Source organism: Hemitrygon akajei, chromosome 10 (genome assembly GCF_048418815.1).
Source record: "Hemitrygon akajei chromosome 10, sHemAka1.3, whole genome shotgun sequence".
NCBI lineage: Eukaryota > Metazoa > Chordata > Chondrichthyes > Myliobatiformes > Dasyatidae > Hemitrygon > Hemitrygon akajei.
Window position 1 is genome coordinate 143521947 of NC_133133.1, and position 22670 is coordinate 143544616.

Genomic DNA, 22670 nt, shown 5'->3' on the forward strand with positions numbered 1-22670 from the left:
TATCTGCTGCTTGGTGTCCCTGTTACTACAGGGTGGTCTATAAAAAACACCTAGTCGTGTTATTGACCCCTTCCTGGTCCTAACTTCCACCCACAGAGACTCCATAGACAATCCCTCCATGTCTTTCTCCTTTTCTGCAGCCATGACAGTATCTGTGATCAACAAGTGCCACTTTATAAAAATTACTTTTAAAAAAATGTTTAATTTTAATAAATTTCTATTACTCGTGAATGTCAAGGACATTAAGGACAGCTAGCAAAGCCTGAGCCCTGGCTTAATCAGCTGCCAGAGTCTTTTCAGTACCTCCCCTGCTCCTCAGCCCTGTGACAGCTTTACATAATGCAGAACTTCCCCACTTTTGAATCAGGATAGCACTGGACATCATTAGACAGAGACAAGTTAAGCGCTTGCTTGGTATGTGTGTCTGCAGCAAGTGTGGATGGCTCAATTCTTGCATCAGGCTCAGCATGAAACTGTAATCACAACATGAAGTCAGGTCTGTGGATAACAAAGGTAGGAAATACTGCAATAGCACCGAAAGACCTGGCCTGACCTCGCTTACTCCATGGTCCTTGTTTATTTTTAAGGGGAAAAGGTAATGTGGACTTGGAAGAAGCATTTAAGAACATGGTTTGTGGTGAAGGAGCAAGCGTGAACTTGCCCAGTTCTGTGCAAACAATCAGATTTAATGCTGGATTATATATTCCCAGAGGGAAAATATATAGTGGTAATTCAATTGATGGTCAACATATTTTAGGGACTGTGAGGGGCAATAGATAAGAAGTGTGGCACAGCACACTGAGCAGTTGGTTTTGATCCAATTTATATTTCAGTCGCGGGTATACTACCAAAATTGCAGAGGGATCTGGATAAGTTTAGAACAGTGTCAGATATAGAGGGAGTTCACGGTTTGCGGGAGGAGAGATAACCTGTATAATAGTCAAGGGCGTTAATAGATGAGCCAGAGCTGGAACTGGGAGAGTGGTCAGGCCTAGTGCTTGGCAGAGGGATCGGGATGAAGTTAGGTAGAGGTTGGACAAAGAATGATGGATGTTAGTAGCCAGTTTTGGGGAGTGGGGCTTTGGTCTCTACAGTTTAGAATAAACTTTTCAAAACTTGTTGAAAGGCTTGACAATCTAGATGCAGGGAGGGTGTCAAGAGCCAGGGGGAATGTTGAAAATAAAGGGCAGGCAGTTGAGGAATGAGATGAGGAGAATTCATTCAGAGGGTGGAATTCCCTGTCCCGAGGGCTGTGGAGGCTCAGTCACCTATTCATTCAAAACTATGATTGACAGATTTCTGAATATTAAGGAGAGTATGCTGGAGAGTGGCATTAATGTAGAAAAATTAACTGTGCACTGTAGAAGTGGTGCCACAGAAGGTTAGCATGGCCCAATTCTATTCCTCTTTCTTGTTCTTGTTTTCTTAAATGTCTCTGAGGTTATGATCAATAGGAGCTTTTCACCGCTACCTTGGTTTATGTTCACCCGGGGATTTCTTTGCATATCTGGTTTCTTTTGGGGTGCACGACTGCAGCTGTTTACATCAAACTGCACTGTCAAGTATTAGCTGAGGAAGCTGTCAGTGCAGCTCCGCATTGTCAATCCAACTGCTTTTTATCTGCAGCATAGGGAAATTTCTTTTCCTAGTTGTCTACAATGACTATTGTCTAGGTTTTACACAATCTAGACATGGAAGTGATTGTTGAATGGAATTACTGAGATAGAAGCTGGCCTTGGTCAATAAGCATCAGATATATTGTTATTTTTTTTTACGAGAGATAGGCTGCTTGAGGTATCACCTGAGAAAAAGACGAAAAGGCATAGTTGAGTCATTAGCATGGGACATGGTACCAAAATATTGATGTGCTGTTATTGGAAAGTTCTTCACCAGCTTACAGAAATCTGCATATTCTCAAAATATTACATTTTATCATGAAGTCACTCAAAACATATTTTCACAACATCATAAAATTAAGCAATTCTTCCAGCTTCCTTAGTTTGGCAACTTTTAAGAGACCAGCTTACCCAGGTGGACTTGTCTAAACCCATCCCATGACCAGTCCTCAAATTTCATTGAACTTCATTTACTCTCAAACTACTTATTGAAATGCATTCACTCCCTGATCTGAAATGAGCTGTCCTTAAATAGATTACTTTGTAATCAGAATGTAAAACAAAATAGAGACAACATGAGAATCTAAATGGGGTTTCTCATGCTCTGTTTTACTGAAATTGAACTTGCATAGTTTGATGGAAGGAGACAGTGGCACTGCAGGTGTGAATGAGGCATAACCTTCAATAGTAGTTGTGCCTCATTTGGACTGGTCACCAGAGAGTCAGTGCTTTCTGTTACCTATAGACTATGCTTACTATAGTCTCTGAGATCCATAACTGTACTATTCACAAGGAACAATAAATTGCCAAGTTGCATCATGCTGCAGATTCCAGTTTGGCAATTTGACAAATTCATCCCAGTGCTTACTTATTGGAAAATTAACAGACAACCACTTAAAAGCCACAATGGCAAAAATATAACTGATGTTTCCTATCGATTTTTAAATAGCCTTGCTTCCTTTACTATCCATTTTAAATGTTATCTCACTGCACTTGTATTTCTCAAAATGGTGCCACGATTACTGTTTATTTGTAAAATTAGAGAATCGATACTTTAATCTAGCCAGTATTCTTCCATTTCTGGGAAAAATTGATGGGTGTGTTATGACTGATTTGTTATTTATGACCAGCAGAAAAGTTTTCTAGGTGTAAAGGAGACTTAAATAAATCAGAATCAGAATCAGGTTTAATATCACTGGCATATATCATGAAATTTGATAACTTTGCAGCAACAGTACAATGCAATACATGATAAATATAGGAAATAAACTGAATTACTGTAAATGTATATATGTATATTAAATAGTTAAATTAAAATAAGTAATGCAAAAACAGAAATAAAAAAAACATAGTGAGGTAGTGTTCCATGGATTCAATGTCCATTTAGAAATTTGGTGGCAGAGGGAAAGAAACTGTTGCTGAATCGCTGAGTGTGTGTCTTCAGGCTTCTGTACCTCCTTCTTGATGGTAACAATGAGAAGAGGGCATGTCCTGGGTAGTGGGAGTCCTTGATAATGGATGCTGCCTTTCTGAGGCACTGCTCTGTGAAGATCTGCATCCTGGAGATGCTGGAATCTGTAGCTAAAAAAGTCAAGATTTGTGCCATTACTTGTTCTGTTATTTGTTCTAATATTTTCTGTGTTCAAACATTGCTAATGCATTGTTGTCATGAACCAGTTATTTCATGAAATGAGCTTGATTACAAGGTCGGTCTGGAAGAACTATTTCTCTTGAAGAGTAGAGGGTCGAACATTAGGAGAAACTGATCCAAATTAACCCTGGTTGATTTCGGCCTTGGCCTTAGTAGGTGGACAAACACAAATAAATAGAGAAGAAAATAATTTAAAGAAATGCAGAAAAATGGGAAGCGGTGTTGGGGGAAATTGGTAGGGGGCAAGATGCAATGCACTCGAGCAGAACTAGCACAGACCTGGTAGGCTGAATGGCCCCCATCAGGGGTTTCCAACCTTTTTTATGCCATGGACCCCTGCCATCAACCTAGGGGTCCGTGGTTGGGAACCCCTGCCCCCTATACAGTAAGCTTTACGAGATTTGTTTTGAAACATCATTTCATCACTGGCATACTAGTAGTAATTTTCTAATTACAGAACTGACCGGTGTTATTAGCTGAAAGACAGTGAGGCTTTTCAAATTGCGTCAGCTTTGCCAGGGGTCTGTGGGCTGCTCTGCATCCTCTGTGGCAAGGCTGTCACTGAGCCATCTGCAGGATTTTGGCACTATTCGCTGGCCCTCTCATGGAGTCCAACAGGGCATCACAAACCTTCGCAGATGTTCTCAGGTGTCAGGCTGGACGATCTGCCCACTAAACCAGTGCCAGATTAACCTGATGTAAATACAACAAGTCCACTGAAAGCAGGGGGGGTAATCACCAGCAGCAGAAATGTAAGGGAAAGTTCATCTTTTATTGCCGTCATCCATTTAACTATTTTAAATGTTTTAGGTGTGTGTATTTTAACCCTTTGGTTAAGTAATTTTATTAATGCTATTTTAAATTTCTGACAGGTCAGGAGAGACTGAGCTGATGTGCTGAGAGCAAGCCCCCCAGTGTCCTGGACCATGCTGTAAGAACCACTGTGGTCCGGGACATGCAAGGGGGCTGCAGAATCTCTAGCCAGGTGTCACATCTTTTGGGCTGCCAATTTGAGACTAATAAGAATCGAATTTCCATTTCATTTCTGATTCAGGTTGCTGGGTGAATATTGATAGCTGATAGCGCTTGGCAAGAAGATGCAAACAGGGATGGAAGAGGCAATCAATAAAATAATTTGCTTCACATAAAGGTACAGACATGTGAATCAGGGGCAGGAGCAGAGCCCTCAGCCAAATAGATGATCTGATTGTAACCCAAGCTCCGTATTCACCTGCTAACCTTTCACCCTTCACCCCCTTTAACTGAAGTGTCATGGGAGATTGAAACAGTGAGACAGCATATGTCAAAAGAAGGCCCTTGAGTCGGAGGAACTTGAATAAGCAACACTGCAGATTGTAACATCTAAACGACAAGCTATTGGTCTCCCTGTCGTCTGTTGCAGGAAAGATATCTCTCTCCCCCTCACTAGTGAGAGAGAGAGAGAGAGAGAGAGAGAGAGAGAGAACTTGTTTGAGATGTCGAAGTGTTGGGATGGACAGTAGTTTTTGAGGAACTCTAGTTGGGGGCTTTGCTAGTGCTTGCATGGTGGGAGCTGCAGTTGATGCTTTTTCTGGAGCAAGTGGGGGGAAGGTTGATGCTTTTGCTACTGGCTGTGCATGGGTGGGAGAGGGGAGGGTGCTTTAGGGTTCTAAAGTTTTCTGTCATTCATTCTTTGGGGGTTTTCTGTTTTGTGGATGTATGTGAAGAGTAAGAATTTCAGGTTGTATACTGTATACATTCTCTGATGTTGAATTGAGCCACTACTGGATGCAGTGGGGATTGGTTTCAATTATAATTCTAGTACACTCGAATGGCCTCATTATGAAGACAGACTAACAGGGCAAGAGCTTAAGGAGAAAAGTGAACCAAAGTGTCACTCTGCTTTGGAAATTCTGCTCAGTTTATGAGGACTTTATGAAATTCCAATTCTGTTTGGAGACCAAAGAAGCACAAGTACCGTGTAAAAGCTTGATTGGTACCCCAGATGGAGGTTATGCTGTGGCTGATGAGATCTATGTTCAACTTCCAAAGAGTCTATTTGGATTCAACTCAGAAATGTCCAAGTTTGCCTAAAGGGTCTATTATACAGATTCTAGAGTGCACAGATCAGGAACATATAAATGAGGATAGCGCACAGCGTTCTCTGAAACAGTGATTTACCAGGTCACAGTCCATGAAAACCACCACCAGCACTAATCTGCTCCTGATCCCATCATCATTCAAGTATAGCCCTCTCCCAGATTTCTTCTCTCCTCACAATCATCACGCCTCAGCTGGTCTCTGACTCACTCTCCAAGTAGCACCCTGCCACAGCACCCTATAAATTGGACCCGAGTTTCAAACTAGTAATAAGAAATGAGCTTGAGAAATTGCTGCGGATTGGGCCTAGAACGTGGATACAATGGGTCTGCGTTGACATTGCACCTTTTAAAGACATTTCCATTAAGGCGTCTTTGGAATTGAAGAGGAAAGCAGAGATAGAAACTATGGGGAAAGATTTCAAATTTTTCCAAGAATGTTAAGTTTCAGGTTATTTACACCTTTCCTACCCTTGCTAATAATTGAAGAGATAAATTGTTCTTTAGTAATGTTTATAGGTAACTAGAAAAATCACTGTACAGTAAAGATATATTTAGAATTGTTAGTATATCCTAAAAATGCAAGAATGCCAGCACTGTTTCTCTTGCTGCATTCCTGGTGTTTTTGGCTCTGTAAGTGTGCTACCAGCCCTCCTTTCAGAGACCATCTTCAGGTGGTGAGGTGGTAGGAATTGAGTCCAGCAGTCCCTGCGGTTGGGAGGGTGTGTCAGGAAATGTAGAGGAGGCTTAGCCCAAAAGCAGAGCAGTGCAGATGATTCAGGGACGAATAATAGCTTTGTCAATAAACTGCGAAAATAACAAGCCATGGGAGGCCACAAAACAAGAGAGAACACAACACAGTAGCTGTAGAATCACAAACATCAGAAATTCTGCCGATGCTGGAAATCTAAGAGAACACACACAAAATGCTGGAGGCACTCAGCAGGTCAGGCAGCATCTATGGAAAGAAATAAAAAGTCAATGTTTTGGGCCGAGACCCTTCATCAGCACTGAAGGCGGGGAGCAACCGGTTGAAGCTGGCTGGTTTAATGGATGAACAAGGGCTGTGGATCAGAACTGGGTTGAAATAGGCTGCACGTAATGAGTTGGAAACGAGTGGAAGGTAACTCCTGTTAGCTGTGTGGAGACTGGGAGGTGCCTTCCTGTGCAGGGTGAAACAGAGATCAGCTGATTGTGGGGAAGTGAAGAAATTTGGGACAGGGAATGCCTGAATGGAACTGGCAGGTCAGAAAGAGATTAGGACTTAAAGGTTGATCAGTGGTTGGTTTGTGGTTTTTAATGGGCTGCAACTTGGCAATTCCTATCTAGGAGTGTTGTGGGAGAAGATCAGGATCTGCACGTCAGTGTATCATTCAGTAATGGAGGTTGATCAGGACGGAAGGGCATCAACAGTTTGAACAGTGATTCCCTGTGGTTGGGGATGGGAATACTTATGAGGTCCAGGAAATGGTCAGGTGTTGGATAGATGCAGGTGGGGGGGGGGGGGAGCAGACCCAAAGGATGAAGCTAAGTAATTCATTTAACCGTGGGTATCAACTATCATTGGAGAGCCTAGCTGTCCTTGGAATGACTAGCAGTGATTGTTCCCAGGATAACATCCAGGATCTCCTTCACCACGGCAAGAGGAGCTCTGTACAGGAATAACATCACCCCAGTGCACCCCAACACAGAAAATGCATCAGGGTTACAAGGTTGACCGTGTTTGGAAATGCCCAGTCAGATTTGCACAGCAGTGCCAAGCAACTTGAGGAGAGTCATTGTTGTATTGCATTCCGGAGGGGAATGAGTATTGTGCATTTGAGCTTGGCTATTACACTTCTTGTTGAAATCCAAGAATCAGGAAATTCAAATTCTATGCATTTATCTCACAATTTATTTGCTCCAAATGACTCCTGAATTACTTAACATGGAACAGATTATTTTTGGGTTGTACTATTCAAATGGAAAGCACAAGAAAGGGCTGATAATCTTTTCACAGGGGCTAACAAAATAAATCCCGTAAGACCGAATGCAGCTTTTGGTCCTTCATGATAGATATAGCTGCTTTTAACCAGATTATGGTGTGAACAATGTTGGATATTCAGTGTATTTGGTTATAACTTCCAACCAAAATTTCATACCTGACAATTATCTGGTATTGAAAGCATTGGTATATTAGTAAAGGTTGAGTACCCCTTATCCATAATTCCAAAATCCGAAAACCCTGAAATCTGATTTTTTTTTCAAGCGCTGACATGATGTCGTAAATGAAAAATTCCACAAGGCGATGGGAAGGTTCCCAGGCGATGCACCGGTCTGTGTGCACTGCTGTTCTGAGAAGTGACCTCATATATGTATTGAACAGAAGTTAATGAAAAATAGAAAATGTTGCATAAAGCAAAAAATGACGATCTCGATCGTATATTGAAAGAGTGGATTTGTCAGCACCGGAGTGTACATATGCTGCTTAATGGTATGATCACGAAACAAGCAAAGATCTATCACGACAAACTGAAAATTAAGGCAACATTGAATATTCAGAAGGCTGATTGCAGAAATTTAAGGAAAGGCATGGCATTAGATTTTCAAAGATTTTAAAAAAATTAAGAATAAGGCATCTGCTGATCAGGAAGCAGCAGAGAAATTCATGATGAGTTTGTGAAGATTGTCGCTGATGAAAATCTAACACCAGAACAAGTCTAAAATGATAATTTTTTTATACTTTACATAAACCTAAAAAAACTTAAAATGCAAATACAGTGTACTGTAACTTTTTAATCAAACAGGGCGTCGTAGGTGAGACTGAAAGCCTGCTGTTGTTAATTGTTATTCAATACGGTATTCTTCTGATGCTGCTATGCACACATTATATTTTCTATATATTAATAATATGTAATAGTTTTTACTGTTAAGTACATACACGTGATGAACAAGTGTAAGACAAAGACTGCTTACCGGTAGCACATAAATTCAGAGTCAGAAATGATAACGATCCAAAACTATCTCATTATATATTCCAAAACAAAAAACACCTGAAATCCAAAAACACTTCTGGCCCCAAGTGTTTCGGATAAGGGGTACTCATCAAAGTTTGGAATGTTATGAGCCACGTGCATGAATAAAATAATCACACTCTGTTCTATGTTTAGTAAAAGAATGCCCAATGGATATTTTTTGCCACGAGGGTGGTCCTTAATCTAATCTTTTGCATTAATCCTTGCAGACAGCAGAGATTGCCCTGGCAAACCTGAAGAGTAAATATGAAAATGAGAAGACCATGGTGACCGAGACGATGATGAAGCTGCGAAACGAACTCAAGGCCCTGAAGGAGGATGCAGCCACCTTCTCATCCTTACGTGCCATGTTTGCCACCAGGTGTGAAGAGTTGAATTTCTTGGTTGTTAGAATTTATATACTTCAATAATTTTTCTGGAAGGTAGTGGATTCCAACATTTGTATTGAAGGGGACGTATTACTCTTTGTTATTAGGTAGTTGGGTTCACATTTTACACTGGCAAATAAAAAAAAAATTTTAAACTGCAGAGACTGAACATCTAAAAATAAAATAATACTGGAAATACTCTATGGGTCATGCCACATCTGTGGGAAGAGAAATAGAGTTAATATTTCAGCTTGAAGACCTTTCATCAGAATTGCAAAAGCCACCCCAATAAGACTCTCGCACCCCATCCTTCCTGTAGCTTAAAGAGCTACTTTCTCTCTGCCCAGTTCTGATAAGGGCCTTCAACTTGAAATGTTGACTCATTTTCTCATCCCATAGATGTAGCCTGACTTGCTAGGTATTTCCAGCATTTTCAGTTTCTATTTTATCCCAGTTTATGCAGGCTGGTCTTTCTTAAAGGGTATTTTATGTACAACAGAACAAAAATGATATAATGAGATGGTGGTGCTTATATTCAAACATCTGTCAGGCAAAGATAATGCAAAGGATAATAATTGATGGAAAATAATTTGGGTAAGTTCTCTATAGTTTGTCTCCTGGTGAAGCACCAAGATATATACATAAATGCCGTTGCACTTTGCCGACTGGCAGATTAGCTTTAAATCTGCCTGGTGTGTATCCTGAATAACAAATTCAGTGATCAATAATGACAATTAAAAATTATACTGCTTTCCCTCGGAGGCTATAATAATATTAAATTCAGCTCCTCTTTCTGTAATATATCTTAAGTGCCTTTGCCATTTTTTTCATTTTATTAACTTAAGTGCCTATTAAGTGCATAAAATTAACATGATAAAATCTCTTAATTTGAGTTTCTATAGTCAAAACTTAACTTTCTTTGTTGGGCCAGATTACCAACACACAAAGGAATGTAGAAATCCACATGGGTTCCTCTTTTAGGTGCTCACTTTAAATAAACATTTTCTTGTGATTCATCCAATGAGGCTTAAGTAAAACATGAGTCCTGGCTGGGTCAAAATAGCGTAAGGGGGTCCACGGACCCCTTGGTTCATGGTAGGTGTCCGTGGCATAAAAAAGGTTGGGAACCCCTGGAATAATGGGATGGGTGGGGGTGGAGCGATTAGTGGTGGGAACGATAGTGGATGGGTTCCTGTTTTTATCTGTTTAGAATCAGGAGGAGAGCGTTCCCCATGTTTCTCGTTCTGAATCACCATCCCAAAAAACCCACAGCTGTGAGCATGTGTCATTGTGAAGAGAGGGCAAAAGCATCATCCTACTCTGAAACCACCCCTGTAATCAAGCTGTTTGCTATCAAGGTTAAAACAGAAAGGGGCAAAGTTCCAGTGGAAGTGTACTCCAGCAAGGAGTCACTGGATTCCAGAACAGGGAAGATGTAGGAAAAAAGAAACTCTTTTACAAGGAAAAGAAGCCCATTCAGGAAATGCTGGAAACACATTTGTTAAACGTGGTAACACCATGGTACTGGGATATGCCTAACTAAGTAGAAAGTCGTGTATTTGTTCCTTTTTGAATCATGTGTTGATTCAGGTGTCAGTGTTTGGAAGTGAGCATGTGTCATTGCCATAGGAAATGTCAAGCGGGTAATTGCCATTAAGAGATGAGAGGAGGGCACAGCCAGGGGTGGTTAACCTATGGCACGCATGCAAGATGACACACAGTATTTTTTTTTGGCCCACAGCATGCAGTGCCACCCCTTGATTCTTTAAACCCTACCCATAATCAAAAAGATACATAATGATTATCTTTACTGCCAAATGAAGCAGCAAGTGATTATTACTATCAGAGAGCAATGAGAACGGTTTGGCACCAGCTAGATGTTTGTGAGAACCTGTGATGTTGGATTATATGTTTTGAAATCCTCGCAGACCTAGTGTGCCCATCATTATTTAGATTGTAAATGGTTGGGTCAGTTGGCATTGGCTTTGCTCTGTTTATATTTTTTTCTTCTGTCATTTGTGAGTGAACACTGGCTATTCAGTGATAATAGTGATAAATAGCATATGTAGTTTAGCACCTCCATGAATATTTATGAGAATTATTGTTTTCAGTAATGAACTGGGTGAAGCATAGTTATAGAATGTACGTACATAGCTCTCAAAACAAACAATTACAAACTGCATATAAAATGATTGTCATCTTTAGTGCAGCAACACAACTCTTACTGGGAGTAAAGTGTTATCAATGTCCTTTCCTTGATCTTTTATAAATATGCTCCAAATCTCATAATTTAATGTCCGCATTAAATTATGTTATGCACTCAGTGGCCACTTTATTAGTTATCTCCTGTATGTAATAAAGAGGTCACTGAATGTATATTTGTGGTCTTCTGCTGCTGAGCAACAACCTCTTCAAGGGTTAATGTGCTATGCATTCAAATATGTTCTTCTGCACACCACTGTTGGAATATGTAGTTATTTGAGTTACTGTTGCCTTCCTGTTAGCGTGAACCAAACTGGCCACTTTCCTCTGACCTCTCACCTCTCATTAACAAGGCATTTTTGCCCACAAAACTGCTGCTCACTGGATGCTTTTTGTTTTTCACACCATTCTCTGTAAACTCTAGACACTGTTGTCTGTGAAAATCCCAGGGGATCAGCAGTTTCTGAGATATTCAAATCACTCCATCTGGCACCACAGTCACTTAGATCACATTTCTTCCTCATTCTGATGTTTGGTCTGATCAACAACTGTAGCTCTTGACCATGTCTGCATGCTTTTATGCACTGAGTTACTGACCCATGTTTGTCTGATTGGATATTAGCATTTAAGAGCAGGTGTACCTTATAAAGAGGCCACTGAGTCTATGTGAGGTGCAGTAACAATACTGTTTAGAAATAATGTTATTCTTCAATTGTCTTTTTAAAACACTAATATTAATAATTTTGGAACAGGTTTTCTAAAATGCTTCATTTATTTCAATCTGTTTCTGTTATACTTTTATTAATAGTAAAACAATGAAAACATGCAAGTAAGCAACAGGATTTCCATAACTTCCATAATTATTGTTACTAATTTGTTAATAACTGATAACTCTGCTCAACATTACCATGGCAGGTGAAATAATTTTTTTTAAAAGAATATCACCAATTTGGGCCCACACTCAAAAAGTTTCACTCCCTCGGCCACAACCATCAATGGCCGTGTATGTACCAGCCAGCGGCTCATGAGCAGTTGGACAGAGTGGTTAGACTGCAGAATTCACTCATTTATCCGATCAATGAAGTGTGCCTGATGACAAATAGAGAAGGCAAGATGAGCTTTATGGCATGCTGTACCGATGAGGCACACTGAAACATATTGTCATTGTGTTGATGTATGTATTTGCTGTGTAAAAATAAATTTGAAAAACAATTCCTACTCTTGCACTAATTGGGAGTTGAAATTCTTATCCCTTGACCATGAGTAAAATTTAAGGGACACAAGTCTTCATAAAAGTGGTGGTTTTGCAAACCTTTCTTCTCAGAACAAGTTATCTAAAACATAAATGCAGACATAGGCCATTCGTCCCTACCAGTTTGCCCTGCTCTTTATGTGTTTCACATGACAGAAATGGGACGGCAACAAGGTGCTGCGTAATTTTATTTACGATGTCGAGTATATGCGACCAGTGATCCGCTGGTATATTGAAGAAAAGGTTTGCCAAACACTCACTCGTGAAGATGATAACTCATGGCAGGTGAAAAGTCAACAAGAAGTGACTTCACTGACAGCTTTGATGCTTGAAAATTACTTTCCCAACATTCTCAGGGAAAAGAGCTGGTGGGCGGAGCTTCTGAACAACGGGGCAGGTAGACGGATTGCATCAGGAACCCACTCCACTGAGTGCTTTCCCCTCATTTTAATCCCAGCTCAAGTGCTCAGTGTAACTTTATATCTGAGGTAAGATTTTCAAGGACTTTATCCTTGCACCTCCCTCCTCCCGTACTACAACAAACACCCCCTTCCTCCTCACTCCCTTTGCACATTCACGTTGACAGTATTTTCAGCATAAAAAAACATTAATTCCCAATCACCTTTCAGTCTCTTACACCTTCCTCCAACTTTTCAAACATTTCACCCTAAACTTTAGGTGAAGCAAGAATGTGCGTCAGTGAGTACATCGATGCTTGAGAGAGTGAAATGAGGTATTCGCTGGGAAAAACAAAAGCCACAGTTATAGAATCTCTTAGAGATTGAATGCAACGAATGATTGAGCACTGCTTATAATGAGCTGTCATAAAATATGCTCAACTTTTAGGACAAGGAACTTACAAAGGGGTCGGATCACGTGGGAACATTTAAAATATTGAAAACTTAATACTGTATAAATAATTAAATAAAATTTAAAATGATTAAAGCTTTAAGAACCAACTAATGCTAATTGAATACATTTAAATCAAAATCAGAAATAAAGGGAATTACTTTGTACGTGAACTTCTGTCCATAGTCATTTATTCTGTGAATGGGTTCATTGGACCTGTTCCATGTTAACAGTACAGAATGAGCAGTTAGAATACACAGCCTAAGGGCTGGGGAATCTCTGGAAATCTGCTCTCCCCCACAGGAGCCCATGAGGGGAAAAATCCCATAAATCCCATCAAGTCTGTAGGAGACGATATTTGCATAATTTTAGTATGCGCACGTTAGGAAGAATGTCCCAGTCTGTGCAGAGCAGATTCACAGGGCCGATTCCTAGGATAAGGCTTTGGTCATTTGAAAAGCAATTGAGGAATTTAGTAGACTGAGAAGGGATTTCATTAAGAATGGAATATTGAGAAGGATTGACAGAGTACAGGCTGGGTGGTTGTTTCCATATAGAGAGGTTTCTAGAAATATGGGACATTGTATTGGTATGAGGGATTGGCCATTTAGGCTGAGATGATGGCAAATTTCTTTAGAGTCAAGTATTGCCGATCTTCTTTGCTTTGTCACAGAGTACATTTTAAAACCCTGGTCAATAGATTTTTGGACATTAAGGAAATCTGGGGATTATGGCAAAAAGGCAAAAATGAAACAGGGTCAGCTATGATCTGACAAGAAGAAATGAAAAAAGGCTTTATTTTAAGGGATCTATGCCACACTCCTATGTTTTATATTCTTAGTACTGTTAGTTTAGTGAAGTATTACAAAAAGTTTCAAAGAATGTTAAAAGAAGGCTGACACCAAGGCCCATAAAGCTATACTGACTAATGAGAAAGAACTTGTTCAAAGAGGTAGGGTGGGCACTGAAGCAGGGAGTTTGGAGAGGCCTTGGCATCTCTAGCATGGCTATCGAGGTGGCATTTTGGTGCAGATGGCAGAACTGCTGCCAGAAACTGGGTTTGATTCTGTGTACAGATACTTATACACAGATACAGATAGTTCTCCATGTATTGTCCCTGTGATGCAGATTCCTCCAGGTGCTCTGGTTTCCTCCTGCGCCCAAAACTCTGCTAGTTGGTAGGGTAACTGGCCGCTATTATTAGGAGTGTAGGAGTAGAATCCTGGAGAGTGAGTTAATTTGTTGACATACAGCGTGGAGTAGGCCTTCTGGCCCTTTGAGCCATGCCGCCCAGCAATCCCCCAATTTAACCCTAGCCCAATTAAACTTACAATGAGCAAATAACCTACCAACTGGTACATCTTTAGAATGTGGGAGGAAACCAGAGGACCCGGAAGAAACCCATGTGGTCACAGGAGAACTTACAAACTCCTTACAGGCAGTGGCGGGAATTGAACCCGGGTCACTGGTGCTCTAAGGCACTGTGCTAACCACTACACTACTGTGCCACCCCAATGGGCATGTGAGAAGAATAAAACATGGAACTAGAATAGAACTGGTGTAAATGGGTGACTGATGATCAGTGTGGGCTCAGTAGACTGAAGAGCCTGTTTCTGTGGTGGATATCTCTATGACTCTATAATTCTATCGACGCTTGGTCAAGCTGTGGGACATGGAGGAGATCAATTCAGATGGACACTGACAACTCAGAGGAAATTACAGAGGATTGAGGCCATGAAGGGATTTGAAAATATGGAGGACAATTTTAAAGACACGTCCTGGGCAATGGAGATTAGCAGGCATGCTGGGAAAGGAGGAAGGGGTCAGACTACAGCCAGCAGAGGCTGTAAGAAGGTAAGTTTAGGTAGGCTTGATCATTCAACTCAGGAGATCTTTGAGTTATCAAGATATCAAGCAGTTTATAAACTTGCAGAGTGGACTTCAGTGGAATATTATGAAACAAAATGTTACATACAATGTGGAATTAGTTATTTGAAAGAAATAGAGGAGCAGAGGGTCTGGAAGTACACTTACATGATCTGGCCTACCCTTTAATAAGACCATCTTTCACATCCTAGGTGGGATGAAAGGACAGCTTGCCCATTGATCAGCTCTTTCACTTTCTGGATGTAGCCTCCTTATCTCCCCAATGAACTCCTGTAGTCTATCAATACTTGCCTGGTGATTCCTTTTCTGCGTTCTACTCTGTGCCTTCTTATCCCTTTTCTTTATCACCATGAATCTTTGCCGACTGTTTGGACTTAGAGTTCTAGAAGTGTCACCAGCTTTGAGAAGACGCCAATAATGGTCAAAGGGGAAAACATAAGAATATAGGAAATAAAAGCAAGAATATGTCTTTTGGCCTTTAGGCCCACATTTCCATTCAATCATATCTGTGCTGATCTTTTCCCTTAGTCTACCTTCCTGCACAAGTGTATTTCCATTGATTCTTAATACCTAAGAAAGATGCTTGAGTGTGTTTGTGTCTGTTGTGTGTATGTATCTGCTGGCTGGAGGAAAACATTGAGGCTGTTGAAAAGATAGATTTAAGCAAGGATAGAGCAAACTAAATTTCTTAGAAAAACTAGGGTTCATGGGTGATTGCTGAGAAATATTTAGATTTTAAATTTATTATCAAGAATGATAGCTTTCATTTATATACTAATACCTTTATACAGAAACACTTCTCAGGAAATGCAATCAGAAATAAATTATACTGATCTAATCAAGATGGTAATGAGAGGAGCGAGCAAAAGCTTTGCAAGAGTCGGGAGTAAAGAGTTCCACCCAAGGAATCCCAGAATTCTGTGCTGTTGTTGTCAAAGGCATGGCAATCAACAAGAGGCGCACAGTGGGGAGGGAGGTGGTTGGTGCAGGCTAGGATATCAGACGTTGAATGAGCGAAGGTTGGCAGAAGGTGAAGGAAACAAAGTCATGGGTGAAGAGGTTTGCATGTAACTCCAAATTTGTAACTCCACAGCACCTTCACCCTTTTTTGCCACTAATTTCTCACTGACCTTAAAGCTTCTTAAAGCTACAGACCATTCCTCATTTCTGCCAGGAATCTGTCATCCCATTGTACAAATCAGTTTGTTAATTTCAGCAGCTTCCACTGAAATATTTTATCCTCTTTTCTTTCTCTACACAGTGCATATGCACTACTGGCTTTTGAGGAAAATTCCATGTAACCCTGACTTTGTCTTTCATTGCTTATCTATTATTTATCATAAATTAATCAATATCTGTCAGCAGGTGAGTAACTTCATCAAATTTCCATAGTTTGTATTCCAGCTCAAGGGAATTTGTTTCCAAAGCTTTCTATGCCTTGCGGTTTGTTGGTCTATATTAAAATGGTACTTTTGGAAAATATCAGTCACAGTGGTGCTCAGCTAAAAGTTCATTGCAAACTCCTCCAATTGATTAGCATGTTGCACAGTTATACAAAATATGGAGCTACATGGCCTATTAGCTATATCAAGCCCAATCTGATGTCGGTCAGTGCTGAGTCAGTTAATCACAAGCAGGGACGCTGTAATTATCTTGAATGCATTTGGCTAAAGAATGCAAAAAACCCACTCTTGATCACTGTCTAGTGAAGTTAACTGGAAAGCATGGGCGTGGAATCATATCAGTTATCACAGTGAGGAGCTATAGTATCCTGCCATAAAACCATAAGGCATAGGAGCAAGCTATTCAGCCCATCAAGTCTGCTCCACCATTCAATCATGGCTGATATATGTTACCTCTCAACTCCATTCTCCTGCCTTCTTCCCGTAATCTTTGATGTCCTTACTCGTCACGAACCTATTAACCTCCATTTTAAATGTACCCAATGACTTGGCCTCCATAAACATGTGTAGCAATGAATTCCACAGCTTCACCATCCTCTGGCTAAAGACATTCCTCCTCTAAAGGGATGTCCTTCCATTCTGAGGCTGTGCACTTTGGTCTTTGACTCTCCCAGCATAAGAAACATCCTCTCTACATCCACTCTATCTAGGTCTTTCAATATTTGGTAGGTTTCAATAAGATCTCCTCTTAATCCTCTAAACTCCAGCAAATACAGGCCCAGACTCATCAATCACTCCCCATGCATTAACCCTTTAATTCCTGGGATCATTCTCATAAACTTCCCCTGGACCCTTTCCAATGCCAGCACATCCTTTTTTAGATATTGGGCCCAAAATTGCTCTCAATACTCCAAAATGTGGTCTGACCAATGCCTTAAAAACCTCAATATTGTATCCTTGCTTTTATATCCAAGTCCTCTTGAAACTAATGCAAACATTGCATTTGCTTTCCTTACTATTGACTCAACCTGTAAGTTAACCTTTGAGGAATCCCTCACTAGGACTCCCAAATTCCTTTGAACCTCCAATTTTTGAATTAACTCCCCATTTAGAAAATACACTATGCTTCTTTTCCTTCTATCAAAGACCACGACTATACACTTTCCTACACAGTATTCCAACTGCCACTTCTTGGCCCATTCTCCTAATCTGTCAAACCCCTTCTACAGACTCTCTGCTTCCTCAGCATTGCCTACCTCTTCACCTATCATATCGTCCACAAACATGGCCATCAATTCTGTCATCGAGACCATTGTGTAAAGTGTAAAGAAGCGGTCCTAACACTAACCCCAGCAGCCAACAAAAAAAGGCCTCCTTTACTCCCACTCTTTGCTTCCTGCTAGCCAGTCAATCTTCTGTCCATACTAGTATTTTTCCTGGAACACCATGGGTTCCTATTTTGTTTAGCAGCCTCACGTACAATACCTTTAAAAGGCCTTCTGAGAATCCAAAGGAGCAATATATTCTGACCATTTTGTCTATCCTGTCTGTCATTTCCTCATTAAGGAAAACATGCTGACTTTGATCTATTTTATCATGCGCAACCAAGTATCCCAAACCTTCATCCTTCATAACCAACATCTTGAAGTCCAGCGAAAAGGCTTATAATTTCCTCCCATTTGTCTCCCTCCCTTCATAAAGAGTGGTGTGACATTTACGATTTTCCAGTCCTCTGGAATCACTACAGAATCTAGTGATTCTTGAAAGATTGCCACCCTAAACCTCCACAATCTCTTCAGCTACCTCTTTCAGAGCTCTGGGGTGCAGCCCATTTGCTCCATGTGACTTATCTACCTTCAGACCTTTCAACTTCCCAAGCACGTTCTCCTTAATAATAGCAGCCATACTCACTTCTGCCCCCGAAATCCTCAATTTCTGACATGCTACTGGTGCCTTCCACAGTAAGGACTAATGCAAAATACTTAAACAGTCTGTCCACCACTACTACTACTTCAACATATGTTACTACCCCCATTACTACTTCAACATATGTTGTTAAACTTGCATAAAATGAATGAAGTTATTGCAGGCTAAACAAGGGGAAAGGATATTTTAAGACAGCTGGCTCACCTCCTGACATCTAAAATCTTTTCAGCAGCCACAAAACCCAGAGTGTGTTGGAATATTCTTCACATGCATGGATGAATGCTGTTCCTGGATCAGTCAGGAAGGTGAACACCATCAAGAACAAAATACCCCATTTATTTGCATCTATTAGGTATTCACTCACTTTACCATGTTGCATTGAGGTTGGACTTTGTACGTTCTAGAATCTTGCCCAGGCCTCTTCAATCCAAACCCATCACCTCCCCTGCTCAGACTTTAACAGCAGACACAAGGAACCATCTTGTTCCGTCATTGTTACTTTGTTTAAAACCCTTGAAAGTGCTTACCCAACAGCAACATAAAGTTTTACTGACTTAAGCAGTTCAGGGAAATACTTCATCCCAGGGGCAACAAAAATGCTTAAGTATGCACTACTAGGAGAGGAAGAACAAAAAGTAAAAATTAGAGCAGCAGTGGTATTACTACTTTTCAAAAATGGCATTTTAAAGGAGTACCAGCTTCATTAAAAGTCTCTGCTAAAGATTCCTCCACCTCTTTTACAAGCACGTGAAGCAATGACACAAATTTCATTTCTGCATCACTTGCGCATGCACCATCATGGTAAATTAACACCCTATATGTTCTTTTCTGTTCAGGAACTCTTGTGTCAGGTCGATAAGTATGACTAGTAAAGACTTATCTGAATTGCAATGGTGAAATAAAAAGAAGCAGCAGCAAGTCTGGCCCGGGTTCCACCAAGCAATAAGAATTTACTATTCCTAATACTTACCTCTGGAGTTCCTTCTCTGTGATGCTTGATAAAAATTAATGATCTTCCTCACTGAGCCTTTTGTAAGAAAAGTCAGATTTGCAAAGCTTATACAGACAAGTATAAACGGTTGACAACAAAACGGGTGCTGGTGTCTGACCGCTTGGTGTCCTCAAACCCTTAGGTGTGACGAGTACGTGACGCAGCTGGACGACATGCAACGGCAGCTGGCAGCGGCCGAGGATGAGAAGAAGACGCTGAACTCGCTGCTGCGTATGGCGATCCAGCAGAAGCTGGCCCTCACGCAGCGCCTCGAGGACCTGGAGTTCGACCACGAGCAGTCTCGGCGCAGCAAGAGCAAAGTGGGGAGAAGCAAAGTTGGCAGTCCTAAAGTAAGTGTGGAAGCAGAGGCGGGCAGCATCCCTTTCCCAGCTGCCGTTGACATTCTGACTCTGATTGCTCAGCAGTCAGAGCAATAAGCGTGCGTCAGGCAGTCAACAGTGGTGCTTTAAGGATGGGACATTGCAGTGGCATTGGTAGGACTAAAAGCCAGTGTAAAAGAGAGTTGATCACGTGCGTCAGAGACGAAATCTGCAGCAACATTCCTCGTTGAGAGCGAATAATTGTTCCTATTTTTAATTTTTCATAACCTGACATTTGTGCTTTTGTTTTATATTAGTATGTGATTTTAATTGAGCTTTCAGGAGAGTGGCTTTTTTCCTAACCCTGATAGCCCTTGCAGTTTTCAAGTATTTATATTAAACACTGGCAGAGAGCAACTGTGTAGTTGCAATGTCTGATACGATGCCTGTCTCTGGAGACCCCTACTCGTTCAAACTAACTTCACCCAAAGGAAGAGCTTTACTCTCACATGCAGTGCTCAGATACCAGAATCAGATTTATTATCACTGCCTTATATGACTTGACTACTTTTTGATAGTGAACAGAAAGCATTGGTAGATATCTGCTGACTTTAACAAGGCCCCACTTCTGATCCCTTCTCATTCTAAGGGTGAGGAAGTGGGTAAAAAGGGGGTCTGTTGTCACCTCTGCACCAAAGTACCATTAACATTCATCTATACTGTTGCTTTTTATCCAGCCCTTGAAATATATTTGTCCATGACTAATCCAATTAACTGGGAAGGAAACATGGTCTGGGCTGTAGATTTTGCTGTGGCTTTTGTGCATGATGAGGTATGAAAAGTAGTCCTGGTTAAGATTCCAGTTAATAATGTTAGCCAGTCTGACTAGATAAGATCAACGTTTTCAGACAGAGTCCAGAGAATAACCTTGCCCTGGTTTGAAAATGATCAACTTTAAGTATTAAATATCCTTTAGGATCCATTAGGTCGTAAATTATGATTTATGAAGTGTGGCTGTAGGTTGAGGTGTAATACTATAAATTCCACCAGAGAGCTCTGAAAATACCAAAAGCCATTAGTGGTCCCAGAGTGGGTTATCAATCTCTCATTAGCAAGTGAAGAAACTGTAGCCCTCAATATGGTATGTAGTACATCTGGTTTTATGTCAAAAACATTTATTGTACACAATCTTAACATTTTAAGTTTATTTGTATTTGAATTCAGTCTTTTTATGCTGAAACTTAGTTTTTGCTATCAACCAGGTGATAAGAATACAATCATCATGGTAATTTTAGATGGAGTTACATCAGGAAATTAGTGGTGCTCGAAACAAGGGTAGTACAATAATGAATGTGATTTTTCTGTATTGAATCCAATATACAGTAATAGAACATAGAACATTACAACACAGTTGGCCCTGATGTTGTGCTGACCTTTAGCCTACTCTAAGATCAATCTCCCTCCATTTTCCTATCATCCATGTGCTTACCTAAGAATTTCTTATATGTCTCTAATATTGGAGGAAGACTATGTGCAGAGCATTCAAGATAGTTTGCTAGATGCCACATACAGAAATAAACTCGGTAAGATCCAGTATTGTGCAGTGAGTCAGGACTAATTAATTACATTGCAGTAAGTGAGGATCCAGAGTCAAAGGCTCAGAATAAGGGATCAGCCGTTCAAAAACAGAGCTGAGATTTTGTTTTGCTCAAAGAGTCACGAATCTTTACAACCCTCTGCCCCAAGGACTATTGATTTTTAAATGCTGAATATTAAAGGCAAGCTTGATTGATTTTGTATGTGAAGAGGGTCAAGGGATATGGAGGTGATGCAGTTAGTTAGAACTGAATAGAAAGGAAGCCATGATCATCTCGTAAGGCAGAACAAGTTTGAAGCACTAAATGGCCCACATTGCTGTTAAATTCATTTTTTTAAAAAGCCAGAAAATTTGGCTGATATCTATTTCTTATGATACTTTAAATTTATTCTGAAATAAAGTATTTATTGTTTTGTGAATAACATAAGAAACAGGAGGAAGAACAGGCTATCTATCAATATCTAACGATTTTTCACCTCAGCTCCATGGAAAACACCCTCACAGCATCTACCCTGGCGGGACCCCTTAGAACGTTACATGTTTAAATGAGGTCATTCTCATTCATTGATCCTCTAATAAGAATTGGTCCAGTCTGCCCATATCTTTCCTCATATATCGATGCATTCATGTCATCAATTTAGGTGATGAACCTCTGTCACATTACCTTGACAGCAAAAATATCGTATTAAGTAGGAGATCAAAATGGAGCATAGCTCTCTACAGATGCAGCAAGACTTCCTTTTTTTTGTATTCATTTACCTTTCTTTTTACCTGTTCTACCTGGGTATTGACTGGTCTCCTTGAACATTATGATGTCACGCCCTTTAAATATTAGTTTTCTTCTCTATTCTTCCTGCTAATTTTCCTCATTAAACCCCACCCATTGACCAATCACCCAATTTATCTCTATCCCCCTGTAGCCCCTTACAGCATTTGCTTGTGATAAATTATAGCATTCAAACCTTTCTTCCCCAAACATCCTTCTGTAATGCTTATAAACAGCAGACACTAGAGGGCACTTGAAGCACTTTAATGGCATCATGGATGTGGACATCAAGGTTGTGCAATACTTCATTTCTTCACTCAGTGAATCTTTGTTTCAAATCTTCATTCAAACAGTAATTTAATATTAAGTCTTTCATAAAATATCTTTAAAAGATCATGACTGTTTTAGAGTCATTTACTTCCAGATACTGAGATCACAAGGGAGAAGTAATCTTTTGGGAGACTAATCTTTGAGAAATAATTTGTTTTAAAGCCATGTTTCAGAAACTAACCACACCAACAGTCAGTGGGACAGGACTGCTGAATATTCCAATATTTACCAATCTGGTAAATAGCCTTTCATAGACATGGTTTGCAGCATTATTCATTTTATGATTGTGGATTATAGTTCTATGGTGCATGGAATAATAATTTCAGAATTAACAAATTTGAATATCCATTTAATTATATTAAAGTACAGTTGAGCCCTAATTTATGTGGTCTCATAAATTAGGATCTAGAAAAACAGCAT

At 40.3% G+C, this 22670-nt stretch overlaps 1 protein-coding gene across 3 annotated transcripts in view; it reads left to right on the forward strand.

Moving 5' to 3' along the window:
- The window catches only part of bicd1a (bicaudal D homolog 1a), a 227564-nt gene that overhangs the window by 175869 nt on the left and 29025 nt on the right, over window positions 1–22670 (forward strand). For 2 of the 3 annotated variants that reach the window (XM_073059195.1, XM_073059197.1), the window contains exons 6-8: window positions 8569–8720; window positions 12538–12669; window positions 19380–19587. In XM_073059195.1, coding sequence (XP_072915296.1) covers window positions 8569–8720; window positions 12538–12669; window positions 19380–19587 — 492 coding nt within the window. The remainder of the gene's footprint in view (window positions 1–8568; window positions 8721–12537; window positions 12670–19379; window positions 19588–22670) is intronic. The other variant, XM_073059198.1, reaches the window with a different exon arrangement.